Source organism: Gambusia affinis, linkage group LG13, assembly GCF_019740435.1.
Source record: "Gambusia affinis linkage group LG13, SWU_Gaff_1.0, whole genome shotgun sequence".
NCBI classification, from domain to species: domain Eukaryota; kingdom Metazoa; phylum Chordata; class Actinopteri; order Cyprinodontiformes; family Poeciliidae; genus Gambusia; species Gambusia affinis.
In genome coordinates this window covers 27,619,786-27,636,154 of record NC_057880.1, presented here as the reverse complement: position 1 = coordinate 27,636,154, position 16,369 = coordinate 27,619,786, and the positions used below count along the sequence as shown (strand labels likewise).

At 49.8% G+C, this 16,369-nt stretch overlaps 1 protein-coding gene across 7 annotated transcripts; it reads right to left on the bottom strand.

Moving 5' to 3' along the window:
• Positions 1 to 62: 62 nt before the first annotated feature.
• rtn4a (reticulon 4a) lies at positions 63 to 16,172 on the bottom strand. Of its 7 annotated transcripts, XM_044136959.1 has the most exons (10): positions 15,412 to 16,172; positions 15,245 to 15,378; positions 11,786 to 11,839; positions 8,499 to 10,322; positions 2,292 to 2,499; positions 1,689 to 1,827; positions 1,509 to 1,578; positions 1,308 to 1,354; positions 1,175 to 1,233; positions 63 to 762 (listed from the first exon to the last, which is right to left on the bottom strand). In XM_044136959.1, the coding sequence occupies exons 1-10, from the start codon at positions 15,954 to 15,956 to the stop codon at positions 720 to 722; spliced, it is 3,123 nt and encodes a 1,040-aa protein (XP_043992894.1). In that variant the 5' UTR covers positions 15,957 to 16,172; the 3' UTR covers positions 63 to 719. The 7 variants fall into 7 exon arrangements, with proteins under 7 accessions (XP_043992894.1, XP_043992893.1, XP_043992895.1 ...); XM_044136958.1 differs by having other exon boundaries at positions 15,245 to 16,172; XM_044136960.1 differs by having other exon boundaries at positions 8,499 to 9,890; positions 15,245 to 16,170.
• Between the last annotated feature and the right edge of the window lie 197 nt (positions 16,173 to 16,369).

Genomic DNA, 16,369 nt, shown 5'->3' with positions numbered 1-16,369 from the left:
CTGGCAGTTCTGGTTCTGACCCGGTTAGCGGCAGACATAAAGGACTCGTGGTTCTGTTCTGGTTCTGTGTCTAGAAGCTTTATTGATAACTGTTTACATCTCACAATGCATTCCACAACACGACTCCAGCGGAGTTTAATCAGCACAGGTGAAGAAGAAGAAGAAGTTTATCATTCACGATTAAAGAAGCAGAACAAACAGACGCTTTAAGCTCCGCCCACCTCACCTGGAAACAACACCTGGCGGAGGAAAACGCCCGGCCGTTTCCTAGGAGACGGCGGGATGACGATGATCTAACAGGGTAACGGATTGTTCTACATGGTTCTACAGCTACCGAGCAGCGATGAAGAGTTTAGTGCAGGCCCCTCCTCTTCCTCACAGCAGCCCCTCCCCAACCTGCTGCTGCCAGCCGCCTGTGATAGGCTGAGTGGAAGGAGGCGGGGCCAACCAGCTTTAAAATGTTTCTGAGACTCTGATTGGTTCACAGAAAAAAAACAGAGATGATCATCATCATCATCATCAAAGCCACTGAACGATTCTCAGAAGCACAAAATAAGAAATTCTGAAATGAAAAAAAATAAAATAAGTTTAATAATCTGACAAATACATTAAGGGCAGCGCCCACCTGATCCTCCTCTTCCTCCTTCATTTTGTTTCCTCCAACCCCCCGCCCCCTCCCATCAGGACTTCCTGAATCCGACCTTCGACCTCCCGTTCCTTCACTCCGCCTTACGCTTCAGTCCGGGAACCTTTTCCTGAATCCTGAAACACAAACAGGAAACACGAGGCAGGAAGTGAGCCACCGAACACGCCAAAATAAAACACTTCATGATGTTCTTCACACCTTAAAGGGCCAGTCCATGTTTCACTGTGAGGTCATCAGCAGGAGACAGAGGTCACTGACCTCAAAACTACACAGAAACGCTTTAATGCTGAGAATATTAATATCTGAGTGGAGAAGCAGACAGAAGGTTTCCCAGTAACACTCTGGGTCCCCAGTGAACTTTTCTGCTCCTCCACTGGGATCCTGCTGTTTGAAGAATCTAAACTCTACTTCCTGGTGAAGCTCTTTCATATTAGAAGCCTGTTTCCTAAAGTAAAATCCTAAAGTCTTTTAATTTGAAACTCAGCCAAAACTCTCAGTCTGATTTTATATTAGTTTTTTTTTACTTACTTTTCCACAATATCCTTGACCTGGTTGGTGACCAGCGCCAGGTAGTGATCGATCTGAGCCTGAGAGAGACAGGAAGTTAGACCAGGACCCCAGCAGCACTGCTGATGCATTCTGGGTAATGTCAGGGTCCTACCTGGTGTTTCTCATAGATGATTGGGCAGCTGAACGCTCCGACCAGACCTGCAAGAGGAGGACATCGTCAGAACCCAGAGGACCGCCTGCTGCAGTGCCACTAGAGGGCGCCGCAGCAGAACCATCACTAGAGGGCGCCGCAGCAGAACCATCACTAGAGGGCGCCGCAGCAGAACCATCACTAGAGGGCGCCGCCACTCACCCAGGATCAGCAGAGTGAGTCCGTTGAACAAGGCGCCAATGTAGGTCAGGATCCACATCAGAATTGCAAACTGCAGGATGACAGCGGGAGAAACTGGGTCAGAACCAATCAGAACTTCGTGTTTAATGATCCGTTTATCATCAGAACCAATCAGAACCGGACCCAGAGGTTCTGCCTCACCTTGATGGAGTCCACCAGGTCCTCCACCAGGAACAGACGCCTCAGCTCCTCGATGGTCCAGTTCAGCTTCTCCAGAATCACGTCGCTGTACTTGTGGACCAGGTCTGCGGACAGCGCCACCTCCTGGTCCAGGTACTGCCTGCGGGCGGGGCAGAGGTGAGTCAGAAGGTTTCCATGGTAACAGAGTCCGACCCGGCCCCATGTCGGGTTCTGAGGTTTGGTAGGATGTAAAAACGATTCCAGCTCCTGTTTGGGTTGCTCTGAGCTGCAAACTGAGCAGGAAACCTGCTTTGGTTCTGATACACTTTGGTTCTGATCCAGTTGGTTCTGGTCCAGATTCTCTGAGCTCAGCTCCTGGTAATCCCAGTTAATGAGTCTGGACTCAGAAAGGTTCTGATCTGCAGCCAGAAGCGGATCAACCAACCATGGAGCTGGAATAATCCCATCTGGACCAGAACTGCTGAGCAGAACCAACAGAACCAAAGTGGACCAGGAACCAGGAAGTGTTTATTATTTTACTTTATAACATCTGAGGCACTGAATCTTAAAAATGGATCAAAAATGGGTCAGAACGGATCAGAAGCGGATCAGAAGCGGACTCACTTGAAGGGGTGTCCCTCATCGGACTTCTGGATGGCCTGCAGGATGCCCCTGTATATCCGGAAGCAGATGGTGACGGAGAGCAGCGCCAGGCCGATGTAGGAGCAGACGCTGACGATGCTGCAGACGCTGAGCGACAGCAGCAGCAGCAGCGCCGCGCCGAACACCACGCCCGTCGTCTTCACGTCGCGCCAGTACACCAGCTCCACCACTAGGGGCAGACACAGAGAGACGGTCAGAAGGGACGACCTCTGACCTGCTGGAAGCCTGGAGACCAGAACCGGAACCAGAACCAGAGCTTCACTACTGAATTGATAAACATTAAAAACTGATCCAGGTGAAATGGGGGAGATGATTGGTTCATGAAGACGGAGGGAAACCTGGTTCAACCAAACGGATCAAAGTTCTGACCAAGTCCCGCCTCTGAAAGTCCAAACCGCTCAGAGACGTGTCACTTCCTGCTGATGTCATGCTAAAGCTAATGCTTCAGCGGAACCAAACAGAGTGGTCTAGTCCAAGGTCCAGATCATTTAGTTCCTTCTTGCAGTCCATTCTGGACCAGAACCATAAACACAGGCCTGAGGAAACTCTTTGATTCACTCGCTAAAACAGGACAACTCATCATTATGCAGGTTTGTAAAGTTACACTTTCAAAACTAACAGAAATAATTTGATTATTCTGCCTGTGAAGAGCACCTTGTTGTTATTACTGATAAATGCCACAGTTTCAAACTAGTTTTAGCTCTAATGCTGAATTAGCTTGCCTTTTAAACTAAATATTTTGTTAGCATGCTATATATTTAGCTTATTTACATTGTTGACTAAATATTTAGCTCTAAACTAAATATTTAGTTTGATGAATATTCTTTTTTAAAATATTTACTTATCTTCTTAAATATTTAGCTTGCTAGTTAAATATTTTTTTAAGTTGTGTAATTTATAAGATTGTTTTCTGTTAAGAGTCAGGATATCTAAATTATTGCTGGTATTTCTATATTTAATGGCGTTGTGAATCACAGACTAACTTCATCCTCCTGCAGGTTAACCTGCGTCCAGTTCAGCGGGTTTAAACTCGACCTAAATATAAACTATACTCAGTTCAACACGACTGCAGCTTCCAATTAAACCAGAAATTATTATTTCCGCTCAACTCGCCGCCATTTCCGCCTCGCTTCCGCCGGTGTTAGCATGCTAACTGTTAGCTTCCTGCGGACAGCCATGTTCCCAGAAGAACCAGCGGGTGAGGCGGACCGGGCGGAGCAGGAGGGGGAGCGAGGCTCCAAATGTGGGCGCCTGCCTCATATGGTAACAGGCTGCCCGCGGCACCGGAGCCGGCTAAAAATAGAGCCCGCACCGCAGCGCTCTCTACCCGGCCACAGATCTGGTTTCACCGCCGCTCCGGTTCAACTCGTCCCGTTTGACCCGCTTCACCTCCCTCCTCCTCCCCGGACAGACCCCCGCCTCACGCCGGGACAGAACCTCAGAGTCCGGGTTAACCTCCGCGGGAGGCCCGCTCCACCCGCAGCCGCTGCCGGTCTGAGTCCCGCTCCGCCCGCCTCCTCGGCAGCCAAAGCCCGCTGCCAGACCGCTAGCAGAGGACATCGAAGCTCACTAACCCCGCTCGGCGTCCATGTTGAACCTCCCGGAGCCTCCAGCAGCAGCACGGCGGCTCCGCCTCCGGCTGACCGGAGATCACGCTTCGTGGGTGGGGGCGGGACATGCGAAGCTCTGCCCCCACGGAGGAGACAATCACCATATTTACTGATTTCTTTCCAATATATGATCAATAAACCAGCGAGGAGAGTTTATTAAAATATTAATAAATCTGGATAAATTCCTCACAATAACTTCGAAATTAGTTTATTGATCACAACAGGAAGCAAAGAAAACTATTTCCGTTTTTCAATATTTCTACAGATATAAATCTGAAAAGTGCGGCATGCCCTTGTTTTTAACCCAGAACCAGGTCTGGCTGCAGTGCAGGTCTTCTGAACATCTGGACCAGTTTACAACCAGCTGGACTCAGGTCTGGGTTTTGACTAGGCCATTCTATCCCATGAATCAGCTCTGATCTCAACCATCCCATAATGCTCTGACCTGTTTCCCACAGCATGATGCTGCCACCACCATGTCCCTTCTGGCTGCAACTCTGAGTTCTGTTCCAGACAAGTCGGAACCGCTGATCTGGGTTCCTCCGGTCCAGCACCCCACCCGGTGCTGATAAGCCCGGTTCAGTCGGCCCGGGTTGTAAAAGCAGGTCGTAAAAGCAAAGCGCTGCAGATTAAAGGTCCAACATTCAAATCAGCTGCAGGCCAGGTGCATGCTGGGAGAACAGGTCCAGCAGAACCAGAACCAGAGCTGAAGCAGACACACACACACACACAGCTGCTGAGTCAGTAGAATCAGTGACAACAGACCAGAACCAGCCAGTTCTGATGGGTTCTGTTGTTTCCTCCTGGTTCTGATCCAGAACCATCTGAACCTGGCCCAGTCAGAACCAGATAACCTCTGGGCCGTTCTCCAGAACCAAACGGATCAATGATCTAATCGCCGCCTCAGCAGTCGGGAGGCGGCGCCGAGGGCCTGATCCGTTTGGACCTCTGCAGACCTCGAGCTGACTGCTGGATGAGCAGAACCCAGCAGCTGGTTCTGGTTGGACTGCAGCTTTCAACTGCAGGTCCTCTGCAACCAATCATTAACCTGACCTTTGACCCAGCCCGCTGCACGTCCAAAGGTCCCGTCTGAGAACCCGACACCCAGATCCAATCAGAACCATTTGGACCCAATCAGAACCAACCAGAACCAGCCTACCCTGCTCCCTCCAGGACCGGCTGACCGGCTCCTTCCTCTCCATGCAGCTGCTCTCCATGCCGTCCGACCCGATCCGACCCGATCAGCAGACACACATTCCCACCAGCCGGGCGAGCGAACAGAGAGAGAGGTTGAGGAAGAGGAGGAGGAGGAAGGACAGCAGCTCCTCCTGCTGTCAGCTGACTGAACCGTGACGCAGTGCCTAGAGCTCCTCCTCCTCCTCCTGATGAAACCTTTCTGCATTATTCTCCATAATAACCCGGTTCTGACAACACCAACTGGACCCGCCCCATTGGAGGCAGTGACCTCTGACCTCTGGGTCAGGATCTGAGAACAGGTCTGTCCTGTAGAAACATCTGGACCTACTTCCTGCAGATTGAAGGTCCAGATTATAATCTGACTCCTGCTGCGGTGGGACCAGCTCAGGTTGCCATAGCAACATGGAGAATTCATTCATTTAGCAAATCTTCAGGCTATTAGCGCAACATTTAGCTCCAAGCTAAATATTTTGCTTGGAAACTGAATACTTAAGTAACCAAATAGACATTTAGTTAGTTAGCTAAGTATGTAGCTCCAGGCTAAGGATTCAGGTTGAAGCTAAACATTTAGCTTGATAATTACATATTGAGTTTGAAAAAGATTTATAAATGAATGAATGACCTGGTGATTTTAAAAACTAAACCTTCATATATTTTCTTATATTAGTATTAATTAATTTTTTAAGAACGGCGCTCCAAAGTGAGTTTCTGTGAGGCTTTAAATCCAACAAGATCGCCAGCATTAATCCATCATCAGTTTTATTTATTTGATCAGGAAAAATGAACGTTTGAGAAAAGCTGGTCTATTCAGTTAATGGCTGCATTCAGCCACCAGGGGGCGCTGCTCCCTCTGGTCCACTGCAGAGACATCAGCTTCAAACTGAGTCATTACCAGACAGCAGAAAAGACTCCAGCTCCCATCATGCACTGGGGGATCAAGCCAAAAGCCTCTCCTCCAACCAGCTCAACACCAACATGACCTCTGACCTCTGGTCAGTCTGCAGAATCCAATCACTCACCATGAACAAGATTCATTCCTACCCTTAATGATTCCTTTGAACAGTTCTTTTTCCAGCTGCTGTCAGTTTGAAAAACAAAAACTTGTAAAGATAAGATGAAGGTTCTGATCCAGCAGCGTAAACCTGATGGGTTTTACAGAACCGGCTCATCGATAAACACCTGCAGCATTTTAAGTTATCCAGACGGACCAGACTGGGAGGAAACCAGTAGGTTCTACAGAGTCATGATTAAAATAATTAGTGATTGCTAAAGGGCACTTCAGCTGTTTTTAATTAGAATCAAACAGCAAACCTACACATGTCTTTAAAACTGTTCCTAAATGTCTCATTTATGTAGATTAAATTCATCACTTTCTCACTAGATCATGAATCAATTATCTAAACGATTATTGATTACCAATGGCAGCCACCGCTCATTAAAAAGTTAGCAGTGCTAACTCTAAAGTTAACGCTAAAGCACAAGATCAACATGGTAATTAGTGGAAGCTAATGCTAATGTGCTACAGCAACATGATCGGCTGAAGTGTGCCTACCACTGTAGGCTGGTAAATTAGCGCTGTAGAGCTAAGCATTGGCTAACGCGCTAAACAAAACATTAGCTTTGCTATTTGAAAGGCGCCTATAAATAAAGTATATTATTGTTATGGTTGTTCTTAGCGCATATGTGGATTAGCTTCTACTAACAGGACTTTAGAATTTATCTGGGAAATCCTTTAGGGGAAGCTTAATGCTATAAGAAATATGCTAATGCACAAAACTAAAAATTAGCTCTGCTATTAGCAGATTAGCATAGTGTATCCAGCACATCATTCTTTGATCTTTTCATCAGTAGTTTAGTTGAGAGTTACTAGATTGTTGATTAAAGTGTTTAACTGTTAGCTTGAGCTATTTTTGTTAATAAACTCTGGCTTACTGTAAACTAGTAACTGGTCCAGCTGGTTGTAAACTGGTCCAGATGTTCAGAAGACCTGCAGCCAGACCCGGTTCTGGGTTAAAAAACATGGGCACGCCGCACTTTTCAGATTTATAGCTGTATGTTTATCCTGCTGTTATTTTCCTGATAATGAAGAGATTCCCTGTCTTGGTTATTCTGATCTAAATAAATAGTTTCGTTAATAATTATCTGTTTACTATTTATAGCCACAGCAAACATTTGGTTTGAGAATCCAGCTGGTGTATGAATATATGTGAGCCAGCAGAACCATCAGAACGAGATGAGGCAGCAGATCAATGAGGCTGATCGGATTGGATCAACATTACATCAGCACAACATTTGCTGACTGTTTCTGGTTTCTGGAGAACGAAGCGAGGAGCTGAGAGTGTCGCAATGCAGGGAGGAGGAAGAGGAAGAGGAGGAGGAAGAGGAAGAGGAGGAGGAAGTGGAGAAAGAGGAGGAGGAGGAGGAAGAGGAAGAGGAGGAGGAAGTGGAGAAAGAGGAGGAGGAGGAGGAAGAGGAAGAGGAAGTGGAGAAAGAGGAGGAGGAGGAGGAAGAGGAAGTGGAGAAAGAGGAGGAGGAAGAGGAGAAAGAGGAGGAGAAAATGGAGGAGGAAGAGGAGAAAGAGGAGGAGGAAGTGGAGAAAGAGGAGGAGGAAGAGGAGAAAGAGGAGGAGAAAATGGAGGAGGAAGAGGAGAAAGAGGAGGAGGAAGTGGAGAAAAAGGAAGAGGAGGAGCAGGACCTCCTGCCTGGGTTCTGCTTCCTGATCCATTTCATAACATTTTATTTTCTGATCTTATCAAAATCATTAATTTTGTTGGTTATGAATGTTTTTCTGAACCCAGCAGCTCCGGAGTCGAGGGACTCAGGGCTGCAGAGACACAGCGGTCCGGCTGGGGCCCCTCAGGCGGTGTTGGGTTGCAGAGCCATATCTCCGGTTATTTCCAGAGCCGAGGAAAGCTCGGATACCGTAGTCTAACTCAACACCCTCATACTGAGGACAGCAGCTGGACCGGCCTGGTTCTGGTTCCCGCTCACCAGGGAGCGAGAATGTTTTAGGGCGGAGGATGGGTTAGAGGAGAAAACATGAAGTTAGCAATGAACAAAATGCTCCAAAAGTCCAACACAACCAAATACAGGAGTTAATGTAGAACAGAACCAGAACAGAACCGGGACGATGCAGGAACAGAAGGTGATGTATGGCGGAGGGGACGGGTGGATCGAACTGAAAGGTGGAGATGGATGGGATGTGGATGAAGATGGAGATTCAGGTGGAAACCAAGGAGGATGTGTTTGTGGGTGGATCATGGGGAGGGCGGAGAATGATGAGTGACCGGCGGGGTGGAGCATGGGGGGTGACGTGGGTTGGGTTGGGGGTGGAGTCCATGCTGGGACGACTTTCTGTTACCTGCTCTTAGGTTCAGGTTTGGCATCTTAAACAGTTTGCTGCCCGTGGCGCTCCTCTGGGGGGCCGGCTGCTCGGGGTTCCCAGCCGGCAGGCGGGCGGGTGGCGCCTGGTTGGGGGGCGTCTCCAGCTCGGCTTTGGTCTTCTGTGGGGAGGCCTGGGTGAGGAGGTGGTAGGAGCTCTGGCTAAGGACTTCTGGCCCAGGAACCTTTCCCACGACAGCAGTTGTGTCCTTCAGGCTATAGCCGAGGTCATCATCCAGGGGGATCTCTGGAGGCTTCGGGGATGAAAACTTGGAGGGATCCAGAGCCTCGAGAAACTCATCGATCACACCTCGGGGCGGTCGCTCAATGAACTCAAACTCCTCTGAGGAGACCTCGTGCTCAGACACCTCCTCAGCAACCTCCGGCTCCTCCAGCTCCATCTTCAGGTCTTTCTTTTCCGTTTCTATCTGGAAGCTGGCAGGGTTCTTGGCCATGGCCTCCAGAACAGGCGACAGAGAATCTGCGGTCGGAGACTCAGAGTCTGAATCTTCGGCGGTGGTCTTCTTGCTCTGAAAGTCAAGCGGCTCAAACCTTTCAGGCCTTTTGGGAGAATCATTGCTGGAGAACCAGTCTTTCTGCTCAATCTGGACAGGTTCCTCTGCTTTGACCTTCGGCGGGGTGGTCTCCTCGGCCTCCTTGACCAGATCAAAGGCTCCAAAGCTTTTGCTGTCTTCAACGGTTGTACCATCTGCAGACTTTGCCTCCATCTCCTCGGTCATCTCCTTCAGGAGAGACACTTTGGTGTCAAAAGCAAACGGGTTGTTGGCGGATAGATTGATCGGAGGGTTGGGAGACTCCATCATCCGGCGTTCCAGGATGGGGCTCTGCTCCTCCGGACTTCCCTCAGAAGAGCCAGAGTCCATTTTATCAGGGTTAAGAGGGGAAGACTTCAGGATGTCTGGAAGTGACGGCGGCAAAGCAGAGTCCTCTTCTTCCTCATCATCTTCTTTCAGACCAGAGGAGAACTGGTTCATTGACTCCAAGAGGGCGTCACTGGCCGTCTTGGTGGTCTCGAAAAGTTTGCCCTCGTCTAGGATGGATGGTTGGTTCTCCTGGGACTCTCCAGTCTGCCTGTACTGGACCAGATCTGGTGTGGGACTCTCTGACATCTTGGTGTCAGACTTCGGTTCTCCAAAATGGGAGTAGCCACTGTCAGCTAGCGGAGAATATCCGTCAAACGGGTTATTATTCTTCTTGACCTCATAATTCAAGTCTTCATCTTCTTCAGACTGGTTGCCACAAACATCTGGTTCATATTTGGAGGAGCTAATGGGTGTTGTGTCCTTGGTGAAGGAATCCATGGAGACTTTGGAGTTGTCTTCAGATGAGAGGAATGGTGAATCCCAGTGCTCTGTTGGGTTAGAGGAGGTAAGGTGAGACTCATGAACCATCATCAGAGGGTTGACAGGGGAGGGGCCGGTGGAGGACCTGTCTGAGCTAATCATCTTCTCCTCAGGGGAAAACGAAATGCCGCTGTCTTCACACGGATTATGAGGCCCTGAGTCTTTCCCTAAACTCAGGTAGGGAGCAGCTAGGGAATCTAGAAGGTCCTCTTTGGTTTTCCCATGTCCGGGTCCAGAGTCGCCTTCTTCGCCATCCCAAGGCATATTCTTGGAGAGAATAGTGGGGGGTGTGGTGGAGAAGGAGCCCAGGGGTGCAGCAGATCCTGGGGGAGGGGGCTGGTTGGGACTCTCGGTCAGAGACAGCTCTTCCAGAGAGTCGGGTGAGTGGAGAGGGGAGATAGGAGAGATGGGTGCAGGGGAGTCACCCTTCTGCCCAAGTTCTTGAGTAGAGAGGGAGGAGGGAGAACGCATACAGCACAAATATCAAAAACATACTCCATTCCTTACAGTGCCCACCACACCTGGGTACAATCCACTCTAAGGAAGGTTTCCAGAGAGACCTGGAGGTCCAGACCAGACAAAAGCTGCTGGACATTCACCACTAGCCTGCATTCCCCAAAACAGAGACAGCTGTTTGGTAAAAACTCAATGTTTAGGAGCTGCTAGGTAGATTGATCCAAACGTTCTACACTGACTGGTGAAAACATGAAGGACTGCTCTGATGGACATAATTTGGTCCACATGCAGACCTCTGACTGGGATGTAAAGATTCTGATTGAAAGAAACTAGCCGGTCCAGAACCAAGGGCAGACATAATGGGATGTGAAGCTCAGTCCCTTTCCTACCATCAGGCGTTGGGTCTATCTCATTCTGCGGTTGGGTGGAGCTGCCTACATCGGACAGAGGTCTCATGATGAAACTGCTAGTGCCTCGTTTCCACTGATTGGTGGGTAAGTGCAGTTTGGTATGGCATTGTGTTTTCATTGTCAAAGTGGCCATACAACCATACCGAAACGCTCCAGGGCCCTTTCATCTGCAGGGCCCCCGGACAGAGGTACGGTACGGTACAGGTAAGGTGAAGATACTGGCAACATACAATACTGTCCATTGATCAGCGGACAGAAAAAACCCATCAGCAGACATACTAATGTATGACATTTGTTGTCATGCTACTATGACGCAACATTAGGCATTTGGGTTTAACCCAATCCGCCTTGTTACGGGTCCATCTGGCGGTAAGCAGGTTCTCCTGTATACATCAGATCATAACATAGTATAACATATCAAACCGCAACGCTCAGTGGAAACAAGGCATTAGAGTCAAGACCTATGGAGTTACCTTTAACTGTGTGAACTAGTGACATAAATGAACCACCAACTTGAAGTTCTGGTCGGTCAAAGTCCAGATTGTTACCCGGATGGTTCTTCTAGACCTGGCAGCTCCCTGCAGGTTGAACCATTTACATCTCTGTCCCTGGTTCTGTTCTGGCACTGAAGCAGAAGGCTAAAGCCTGAAGGGTGTTTAACCTGCTGCTAGTGATGTACTGCAGAGGAGGTTCTGCAGGTCCAAACCAGGCTCAGTAGAGCATCTGGAGAACCCAGCTGCTCCTGTGTTCTGGTTCTGGGGGTTTAGAGAGGGAAGCCTCTGTCTGATCCATTCTCTGGTCTAAACATCGAGGCAGGATCTGGTCCAGGTGTGGTGCCAATCATCCATGCTCAGTGAGTCACATGATCCAACATGACAGTCCTCCTGCCTGACCTCAGTGACCTTTGTGACCTTGGTGACCTGGGTAACCTCGATCAGGCTGCAGGACCGTCTGAGCCACAATGCATCAACAACACTGGGTGACCTGCTGAAGGTCAGCTGACATGCTGGATCTACTGAGGAGGACGGAGGACTTGCCTGTAGGGAGCTGCATCAGAAGAACAGGCTGAGCTTTAGCAGGAGAAGATGCATCTGCAGGAGGAGAGGTCAGAGGTCAGAGAGCAGGGCAAACCAGAATCAGGACCCATGCATCAGAAGAAACATAACAGGGCATGCTTTTATTCTGAAACAGGAAGAAGATCTGCAATCACGTTAGCTTAGCAGGAACGTTTCAATTATTCTGGACCAACCCATTGCAGGTTCAGATACCATGACAACAGTCAGCGAATCAAACTTCAACCGTTACACCACAAACCGCTGTCCAATCAGATCACAGCGCCGGTTCTGACCCGTCACTGACTGGGTTCTGGTTCTGGTTGGAGGCGGACAAACATGGCAGCCCGTTCAGAGAAATCAGTCCAGTGGATAAATATGAATGATTTTATTAATAACTAGAAGAACTGTTCATGTTCCATCATGAAGCAGTTCAGGCTGCAGAAGGAACTGTTCACATCCTGGAAGAACTGTTCATACGTAAAAGGAACTGTTCACCCAGTTGTTTCTGAAGTGAACCCAGTTAGAACCCAGATGATCAGAACCAGAGAAACTTTGTTGGTCTCATTGTCTGTCTGAAGGTAGCGGGTCGGGTCAGAACCTCGCACCAGGTTCTGATGGATTAGCCATCATCAGAACCGGCCATCAGTCAGGACTGGACCGGTTCTGATCGTTCAGACAGAACTCTGATCAGGCTGTAATGTGAGGAAACCAAACAGAACCACCTGACTGAGCTCAGGGTTCTGGGTTCTGTTCGGACCGCTCATGATAAATCTGACCCGGTTCATCAGAACTAGTTCTAACAGCCTGAAGCAGAACCAGAACCTGGCGGCTTCTGTGGGTTTGATCCGACCCAGTGGGATAACGGTGACAGCACAGAGCCCGGTTCTGGTTCTGTTTCAATAAGAATGAAGCTGGGTCTGGTTCTGAACTCTCAGGAACCTCCAGCTGTAAACAAACCCGGGTCAGCTGTAGCTGGTTCTGACCCAGATCAAACCTCTTCCTCAGGGCGTTTGGACCGGCGCCAACAGATTAGAACCAGATTAGTGTCGACGGAGCCCGGCTGCCGTCTGCCAGACCCAAACAGAACCTGGACCGCCTGACCCAACCCGACCCGGGGAGCCAGCCGACCCACAAACAGGAACACGGTTCAGAACCTGGCCGGTTCTGGTTCTGGAAGAGGAGCAGGGTTCAGTCTGGGTCAGTACCTGTCCTACTTCAGAACAAAACCGACCCAAACCGACCCGCTACTCCCAGTAAACAGGAACCAGAGACAAACCGATGGAAAATCTAGTCCAACATTTACTGATACTATATGGACCGGAACCATCAGAACCAACGGATCTACCAGAACCACCAGTACCATCAGAACCATTAGAACCGCCTGAGTGAAGCCAGCTGGTTCCTGTAAGTGGAGAACTTCCCACTGGTTCTGATCCATGACCCAGTTCTGACCTGATGGTTCCTGCTCCACCTGGAGAAACTCTGAATGTTTTATTATCTCTCAGGCGGCGGCCATCTTGGAGATCCTCAAGGCTCCAGTCTGGTTCCACTTTCTTTTAATAACACAAGACATCCAATATTTGATCAAACATGAATTTTTCAGTGTTTTTCTCCTCATTAACTTTTTATTCCTTCAATCTAATCTAAAAATAATCTTAGTTTTCATGACGCTTTGTTGTTTCTAATAAATATTAGAGCTTCAAATCATGGAGCTGCTTCACCAGATCATTTCTATCATGACTCAGATGTTAATTTGGTTATCAGATGTTTATTTTTACTCCTCCTTTAATTTCCTTTTAAACACTTTGAATAAACCTCTATTTGTCCCGAAGAAAAGCCAAATGTTGTAACTCAGATCATCCGAGTTTCTTCAAAACATCTCCGGTCAGTAACGCAGTGAATCTGAAAAGGCTTCTGACTGAAGACCATGCTAACATGCTAACAGCTAAACATGATGACATTATCAGCTGCTGCTCTGGTCAGAGAGATGTTGGAGTTTTGGAAAAGATCCTCAGAGACATTCATCCTTCCTCTGGGATGTGGGGTCAAAGTTCAGGTGTCATTGCAGCTCTGGTTGTAAAAACTCCACCTTGTTGCCATGGTAATGAAATGATGCTATAAAATTAGTAGATGTTTCTAAAGGCTGGTAGATTTATGCTTTGGTGACTAAATCTGTTTTCTGATGGGAAAAATCTGGATTAGAAATGAATAAGAAGGATTTATTTCAGGATGAATCGGATCTTTGTTTTCCTCCAGCAGAACCAGGCTGGGCTGATCCGAACCGGTCCGATGAGGCGGGATCTGTGTTTTCCTTTTGTTCTGGGTCTCGGCCCCACCCTGCCTCCATCACCTCCAGGAGGATCTGAGGCCTGCTCACCTTCACACTGCATCATCATCCTCAGGAACAAACACCTCACAACAGCACCAGAACCTGGCTCTGGACCGCTGCTGCGGACCTGAGCCCTGTGGCGGCACTAGGCCTCTGGACCAGATCCAGGGCCCGCAGGGGTCGGTCCGGGTGCAGCTGAAGCCCGGACATTACCGTCAGCTCCATCCCGCTGGCCGGCGCGGAGCTGGGAATGCGGTAAACCGACTGGGAGTGGACTCCCAGCGGATTCCTTTGTTGTGACTAATCTGGGCTGGGCTAAGCACCGCTGCTTCCATTATCGGACAGGGCCTTGTCTGCTCCGTCGACCGAAATGAACTCAAATCGACCTGTCTGATCCACATAATTACACAACAGAGGATGTCCAACGCGCTGACACCAGTATAACGCCAGTATAACGCCAGTATAACCACCTGACATCGCGGAGCTTCTATATTAGGAAAGTTGCGCAGCTCAGACACCTGATGAAGCGTTTTTAGCGTGTTTGTGTTAGTGAATAGCATAGTGGCGCTGTCCGATAATGGAACCACCCTAAGCAGTACCGTTAGCCGCGGTGGAACATAAAACGGTCCATACCGCCACCGGTACCGCACACAGAACCAGCTCATATTTATCCAGACACCCCCTCTCTCGGTTTCAGGAACCGGAGAGGCGATTTAACGGGTAATTCACCGGGTCGACACCGACACATCATCCGGTCCAAACAGAACAGGTGGGCCGCATCACCACGGCGAACACCGGGCTAAAACCTGCTGGAAAATCTACGGAAATGTTCCAGAACCTTCCCGGTAAAATGTTCCGATCAGCGGGATTCTGCAGATCCATGTCAGCGGGATTCTGCAGATCCATGTCAGCGGCAGGGAGTCAGGCGGGCTCCCCGGGCTGAGGAGCATTACCGCCCGGCTGTTCAGATTCACCCTCACCGGGACATAAAACACTAAAATCCGGTAAAAAACCAACCCGCCTCCAGCTGTGGTAACGGTTCTGATGAAACCGAACAGCCTGGGTTAAATGTCCCGATTAAAGAGAGCAGAACTGTTCCCTCAGATACTCACACGAAGCCGGAGTCAGTGGTTCCTGTGTCACCGCGGGCTGCGCTGCTGCCTCTGCCGGGGATGGCGCTGCTTCCCGGGCTGCAGCCGCGAGGAGGGCGTCGCTCTGCGGGGCAGGAGGCTCAGCTTGGGGGGCCGGGCCGGGGATCCCCGCCTCGGCTCCGGGGGCCATGACCTCCGGCTCCTTCGGGGCCTGGGGTTCTGGTTCTGGTTCCTTAAAACGTTCTGGTTCTGGCAAATTTTCCTGTAGAAAAGGTTGTGGTTCTCTGATTGGTACCGGTTCTGGCTCATAAACTTGTACAGGTTCTGGTTCCCAGACAGTTTGAGGTTCTGGTTCCCAGACAAGTTCAGGTTCTGGTTCCCGGACAGTTTCTGGTTCCCGGACTGGTTCGGGTTCTGGCTCCTGGACTGGTTCTGGTTCTGGCTCCCGGACTGGTTCAGGTTCTGGCTCCTGGACTGGTTCTGGTTCTGGCTCCCGGACAGGTTCTGGTCGGGTGGAGGTCACAGTAGGCTCCTGCAGCCCGTACTCCTCCTCAGACCGGTGCCGCTCCAGGGCGTCCTGAGCCCCGCCGACCAGGTCCACGATGTCATCGGGATTGAACAGTTCCTGGCCGGGCCCTTGGTCCAGCTGGGGTTCTGGTTCCGGTTCGGGCTGGTAGTGGTGGCCCTCGCTGAACAGGGGGGTGCTGGAAGAGACCTCCTCGCTGTCTGCCATGTTTCTGGCTCTGAAAAAAGTTTCTCCCACAGTAGAAAAAGTTCCAGTTCCGGTAGTTTTCCGCTCTAATTTCCCCCCTGAAGCGAACTACGGTCGGGAAAAGCTACGGAACCGCTCCGGTTCGTTCCTTTTCTGTCCGAACCGAGCCTAAGTGCGCCACGCCACACAGCAGCCCCACGGCGTCGAACCCGAGCCTCAGATGGCGAAACCGAGAAGAGGGAACTCCCGCCAGCCAATCAGGTGCGAACAGAGCTCTGAGGGACCTGACCTCTGACCAATCAGATTGATTTCAGTGGGCGGGGCGAAACCTGACACCGCCTCCCCTAAAAGCATGGCGAAAATTTAGGAGGAGCCGTTCTGGGAGGCTGCTACAGTTTGGACCCAGGTTCGGTTTTAAACCGTCCAGGTTCGTT

Excerpts from the sequence above, each read along its gene's own strand:
- rtn4a (XM_044136958.1), bottom strand. The coding sequence starts at position 15,956 with ATGGCAGACAGCGAGGAGGTCTCTTCCAGCACCCCCCTGTTCAGCGAG. Across the intron at positions 10,323-11,785 it reads TCTGATGCAGCTCCCTACAG|AACTTGGGCAGAAGGGTGAC; the intron begins GCAAGTCCTCCG and ends TCTCTACTCAAG. Across the intron at positions 1,355-1,508 it reads ACTCACTCTGCTGATCCTGG|GTCTGGTCGGAGCGTTCAGC; the intron begins GTGAGTGGCGGC and ends CTCCTCTTGCAG.